This window comes from Chrysochloris asiatica, unplaced genomic scaffold (genome assembly GCF_000296735.1).
Source record: "Chrysochloris asiatica unplaced genomic scaffold, ChrAsi1.0 scaffold00020, whole genome shotgun sequence".
NCBI lineage: Eukaryota > Metazoa > Chordata > Mammalia > Afrosoricida > Chrysochloridae > Chrysochloris > Chrysochloris asiatica.
The window spans coordinates 16,309,989-16,316,261 of NW_006408538.1; the positions used below are offsets into that span (position 1 = coordinate 16,309,989).

The following is a 6,273-nucleotide window of genomic DNA, read 5'->3' on the forward strand; positions in this document are numbered from 1 at the left end:
TCTACCACTGATGAATGTCTTTATGGAGACAAGAGATGGGCTTCCAGAAGTGGGGGCTGTACTGAAACCTGGGACCTTTAGTGCTGAACTGAGGACAAATGAGAGAACAGTGATGCAGCCTTCATTGGTGTGTATTTTAAAAAGATACCTGGCTTCAGTCAAGGGTCATCTATTCATGTATCCATTCTGACACTGTGTGAATCCCCATTCTCTGCACAGAGATGGCCAGTTATTACAAGCACATTCGCATCAGGACAAAGTATCTGGTGCTAAAAAGAATGTGAATCTTTGTAAATTGGTGGCCCTGGAAGGGGGACTCTAGCTTAGTTTTTGGGAAGCTTCCCCAATAACCTGAGACCTGAAGGCTAAAGCCTTGTGGATTTAGGTTAGAATTTAAGTGCCATGGTGGTTTCTTGTTTTAATTTCAGCAAAGATACTTTTTTTTTTTTAATTGTGGCAAATACATATGTAATAATACATTTGTCATTTCAAATGTTTGTATGCACAATTCAGTGACATTAATCATATTCATCTTGTTTAACCAGCACCACTGTTGTTGTTGTTAAGTGCCGTCAAGTCCCTTCTGACCCATAACGACCCTGTATAGGGTTTCTGAGGAGCAGCTGGTGAGCTTGAACCACCGACCTTTTGGTTCAAAGCGATTTAGCAGTCCAGCGCATTACCCAGAGCGCCACCCCAGGACTTGAGCCATCATCACTATCCATTTTCAGATGTTTCCATCCTTACCAGAAAAGCAGGCTTTCTTTGGTGGTGGTTGGTGGTTATGTGCCATGGAGTTGGTTCTGACTCATAGCGACCCTGTACAGGGTTTCCGAGGCTGCAAATCTTTACGGGAGCAGAAAGCCTCATCTTTCTCCCGCGGAACATCTGGTAGTTCTTTAGTCATTAAAAAAAAAAAAAAAAAGATGCATACATACACGTGGTGAAATTTCAAAGAGTATATGATTTTACCCAGAAAATGTAAGAATTGTCTATCCCTTCTCTCTTACTCATTGTTCCCCATTCTAAGAGGCAACCATTGTTACCAGGCCTTGTGTGCCCGCCCCTGAGCCACGATCCATTTGTGTGTATCTGTATTTTCTTTCTTTTCCCAAATGGGACCATACTACATCGGTGGTCTCACCTCAGGATAGTTTTCTACTTTCCCTGCCTCTCCACTGTACCCCCACAATGTGGGGAGACATTTTTTTATTGTTCCAGGTGAAATGAGGGACTTTTGGTGTCTAATGGGTATAGAGACCAAGAATGCTGTTAAGCTTTCTACACAGAACAAGGCACCCCCCAAGATGAAGATTCCCAGGCTTTGGTCTAGAGGAAGGCTGGCTCTTCTGTGGTTGAGGGGGAGACATGTTCCCCTCCCCACAACCAAGAATGACCCTATCCACAATGCCAGCCCTACATTGTGTCTGTACTTGGCTGTTTCTTTTCTTTCTTTTTTTAAAAATATATTTTATAGATTCTTTCACATCAGCACTTATTGGTCCACCTTATTATTCTTTGTGGCGATGTAAGAATCCATTGCTTGGATGCTTCATCTTTTTTCCCCCTTCTTTTCACATTTTTGGTAAAGTTTTTTGTTTTTTTTTTTTAACTTTGTATCGTGTGTTGAGTGAAGGTTTACAGAGCAGATCATGTTTTACATTCAACAAATCATGCACTTTGTTTCATCTCAGTGATTGCAGCCCCTTCCATGTAACAGCAGTTATCCCACTTCCTCCCTGTGGCTCCTATTTCCATTCCACTCTCCTTCCCAATCTTTCTCAACTTTGTCCTTAGGGAAATGTGTGGGACTATATGGTACTAGTGTTGCTGGCCTCCCTATATTGATGTTGTTTTTGTTATGTGCTGTGGCGTTGGTTCTGACTCACAGAGACCATGTACAGGGTTTCCGAGGCTATAAGTCTTTACGGGAGCAGAAAGCCTCATCTTTCTCCCACGGAACAACTGGTAGTTTTGAACTGCTGACCTTGAAGTTCGCAGCCCAATTCGTAACCACTATGCTGCCAGAGCTCCTTGGCCTCCTTGTATATTCATCTACTAATTAGCTGAAAATTGGTTCACAAGGGTGAGTTCCATTCCAGACCTGAAGGTTGACCAAGGGCCATAGTCTTGGGTTCCTGCCGTCTCTTTCTGACAAGTAAACCAATTTTAAAAATAATCTTGAGTTTTGCTCTGCATTGCCTCCCACTGTATCTGGGACCTTTTAATATGGTCCCTTTAAGAGTAGTTGGTAGTGGTAGCTGGGCACTGTCTAGTCCTTCAGGTGTCAGGGTCATGGAGACTGATGCTCACGTGTTCCGTTAGTCCACTGGACTAATTGATTCCAAGGGATGCTCCATCATTTTTACTGAAGTATTTTTAGTCTTGGGTTATTACAAACATATATGCTGCAGGGAACATTATTTTCCATGTATGTGCCTTCAACCTGTGAGCAAGTGTGTTGATAGCATAATTTCGTGGAGGTGGAATGGATGAATTAAAAGGTCCATTAGCATTTTGTTGTTGTTGTTAAGTGCCGTCGAGTCGATTCTGACCCATAACGACCCTGAATAGGGTTTCCAAGGAGAAGCTGGTATGCTTGAACCACCGACCTTGCAGTTTAAACGACTTTGCAGTCAGATGCATTAGCCCACAGCACCACACCAGGACTCCTAAAATTGGCATTTTAGTTGGTCTGATTTCAAGTCTTTGGGGCATCATGGGTGGTAAGAGTAGGTCTGAGGTTCTGGTTTTTACAGGTTAGGTGAGAAATATCCTCCTCGTTTCGTGTCCATAAAGGGTGTTCTGACTGCCTGCTTCTTCACAGGACTAGAGTGCCTCCACCTGAAGTCAGTGAACCAGCTCCCAGGGAATGCTGCTGAGCTGAGTCCTGCAACTGGCTGAGGACCCTGCAGACCACCTCTTCCCATGGATAAAGGACTCATTTTGCCCCAGGACTGCCGGGACTTTCTGCACAGCCTGAGGATGAGGAGCAAATATGCCCTTTTCCTGGCTTTTGTGGTGGTAGTTTTTGTTTTCATTGAAAAGGAAAATAAAATTATATCAAGGTAAGAGGCACAATTCAAGTCTTCCTCATCAAGGTGGGATGAAGTAGGGGCAGAGAGCCAACTCTAGGTGCCCATGTGGACCTGCAAATTCACTCATTTAGCATCTTTGACTTACTTAGTCTTCTTGTGTCTCAGTCAGTGGGTCATCAGTTGTCCTTATGAGGAGAAGGTGGCAGAGCTACACAGTAGTAGGAGCTTGAGCTCTGGACTCAGGTAGCCTTGATTGGAATCCTAAGTCTGGCTCCTCCAACCATGAGCTCCTAGGTGAGTTACTTCACCTTTTTGAACCTTAAGGACCTCTTGTAAAAGGTGACTATGGATGGAGCCTGCCTTATCAAGATTCAGTGAAATGTTAAAACTTTTAACCCACTGCCTTGGATGAAGTTTGTATAAGCCAGTACTTGTTGTTAAGTGTCATTGAGTCATTTCCGACTCATAGTGACTCTCTATAGGGTCTTCAAGGAGCAGCTGGTGGATTGGAACTGCCAACCTTGTGGTTAGCAGTCCAGTGCTTATCCTTCAGTGCCACACCAGTACTTACTGGCTAATTATGTTTATCAATTTACTTTTTGACCTATAATACTGCCTTACATTACCAGCAACCTGTCTCAATGTTACTATGGGTGAGAGTGAGCCCATGGAAAGGCAGGTTCTGGTATGGGTACCCTGGTGGTCAGGGCTGCCATGTGCAGCTATACAGGTTGTAAACTGCTCCACCCAGGGAGTGCCACTCACATAGACCATACTGGGAACACTGTTCCCTAGAGTTGACAGTACATCACTGTCCCTGCAAGTGGGCCTGAGAACATAGAAAGAGTTCTTGGACCTGCTCTCCTCTCAGGCACAAACCCTGCAAGAAAGCATCAACCAAGATGGCTAGCTATCAGTACCCTAACTGCATCCTGCAGGGTCCTACTGCAGCCTCCTGCAAGTTTTCTCTGAAAGCTTTCTCTCCACCCACATCCTGCCAAACCAATAGTGCTGGAGTAAATGCCTCTAAGAGCAGCCCTCTCAGGTGGGATACCTGACCCCTTGGGGGAGCAAATCCTGTTGCCTGACACTGTCTCCCAGGGTTCCCCAGTCAGACTGAGCCTTATTTACCCAAAGGAGCACCCTACTTGGTAGCACCATACTCTATATAGACTTCTTTTCCTCCCCATCTTCATTTCCCTACTTCTTCCTGTGATCTTGTCCCAAATAAACTACTTCATCTCACATCTTTGCTTCCAAGTCTGCTTCTGGGGTGACCAGTCTGGGAAGCAGTTTAGAGTATCAGCCTGTACAGTCTCTGAGTGGGGCTTCCCTGCACGTGGCAGCCCTGCCCACCGGGGTATAGTTAGTAGCAGGACCTGCGTTTTCATAGGCTCATCCTCACCCATGACATCAAAACCTCATCAGTCACTGGCTGGCCTTCCTCTTCACAGGGTATCGGACAAGCTGAAGCTGATCCCCCAGGCTCTAGCAGATGCCAACAGCACGGATCCCGCCCTGGTCTTGGCGGAGAACGTGTCCCTTCTGTCCCTGAGCGAGCTTGATTCTGCCTTCTCCCAGCTGCAGAGTCGCCTGCGCAATTTCAGCCTGGAGCTGGGCGTGGAGCAGGCTCAAGGGGAGAAGTCCCCTCCAGCCAAGGTGGCCTGGCCCCGGCGCCACGTGCTGCTCATGGCCACCACGCGCACCGGCTCCTCCTTCGTTGGGGAGTTCTTCAACCAGCAGGGCAACATCTTCTACCTCTTTGAGCCGCTGTGGCACGTGGAGCGCACAGTGACCTTTGAGTCCGGAGGTGCCAATGCGGCGGGTTCGGCCCTGGTCTACCGCGACGTGCTCAAACAGCTCTTCCTGTGCGACCTGTACATTCTGGAACACTTCATCAACCCCTTACCTGAGCAGCACCTGACGCCCTTCATGTTCCGCCGCGGCTCCAGCCGCTCCCTCTGTGAGGAGCCTGTGTGCACACCCTTTGTCAAGAAGGTCTTCGAGAAGTACCACTGCAAGGACCGTCGCTGTGGCCCCCTCAATGTGACTCTGGCCGCCGAGGCCTGCCGCCGCAAGGAGCACATGGCCCTCAAGGCCGTGCGCATCCGACAGCTGGAATTCCTGCAGCCGCTAGCCGAAGATCCCCGGCTGGACCTACGCATCATCCAGCTAGTGCGGGACCCCCGGGCCGTGCTGGCTTCTCGCATAGTGGCCTTCGCTGGCAAGTATGAGACATGGAAGAAGTGGCTCACCCAGGGCCAGGACCGGCTGAGTGAGGAGGAGGTGCAACGGCTCCGAGGCAACTGCGAGAACATCCGCCTGTCCGCTGAGCTGGGCCTGCGACAGCCCTCCTGGCTACGGGGCCGCTACCTGCTGGTGCGCTATGAGGACGTGGCGCGCTGGCCCCTGCAGAAGGCACGCGAGATGTACCGTTTTGCGGGCATCCCCCTGACCCCGCAGGTGGAAGACTGGATCCAGAAGAACACCCAGGCGGCCAGTGACGGCAGCGGCATCTACTCAACGCAGAAGAACTCCTCCGAGCAGTTTGAGAAGTGGCGCTTCAGCATGCCCTTCAAACTGGCCCAGGTGGTGCAGTCCGCCTGCGGCCCTGCCATGCGCCTCTTTGGCTATAAACTGGTTCAGGACGCTGCCTCCCTCACCAACCGCTCTATCAGCCTGCTGGAGGAGCGAGGCACCTTCTGGGTCACGTAGGGGCCTGGGGTGTGCCCTTCCTTGTGGAAGTCCCGCCTTGCCTTCCTCACTCCCACACCAGCAGTGAGGCTGGCAGGCAAACGGTTGGCGGGAGCTGTGCAGTGAGCTGGCCAAGCCCCTCTGCTTTAGAAGTAGGCCCCATGCCAGCTAGCTTTCCCACTGCAGCCTGGGCTCTGGGATTTCTCCCTGCTAACAGGACAGTGCCCACACCTGACCTTAAGGCTGCAGGCTCCAGAGCAGGCCTAGGCAGGCCTGGGCCTAGGACAAGCCTACCGTACACACACACTCAGAAACTCACGTTAATGCACACTATGCTCCCATGCCTTGTAAGCAAGAGTGCAAACAGAGCAACCAAAGGCAAGATGGGCTGTAGCCAGGCACTGTGGGACCTCCTGCAGTGGCCAGTGATAACTGTTTAGTTTCTGGCTGGTTCTTTGGAGAACGAGCCAGGACAGCCCAAGGAGTCAAGAAGAGGGGCATTTGGGGGTCACTGTTTACTAACTAGTACAACACAGATAAC

At 49.6% G+C, this 6,273-nt stretch overlaps 1 protein-coding gene across 1 annotated transcript; it reads left to right on the forward strand.

Annotated features, from left to right (window-relative positions):
• Positions 1-2,928: 2,928 nt before the first annotated feature.
• Positions 2,929-5,753, forward strand: CHST3 (carbohydrate (chondroitin 6) sulfotransferase 3). The gene is made up of 2 exons (XM_006835867.1): positions 2,929-3,068; positions 4,493-5,753. Exons 1-2 carry the CDS (start codon positions 2,929-2,931, stop codon positions 5,751-5,753), a joined length of 1,401 nt encoding a protein of 466 aa, XP_006835930.1.
• Positions 5,754-6,273: the final 520 nt, after the last annotated feature.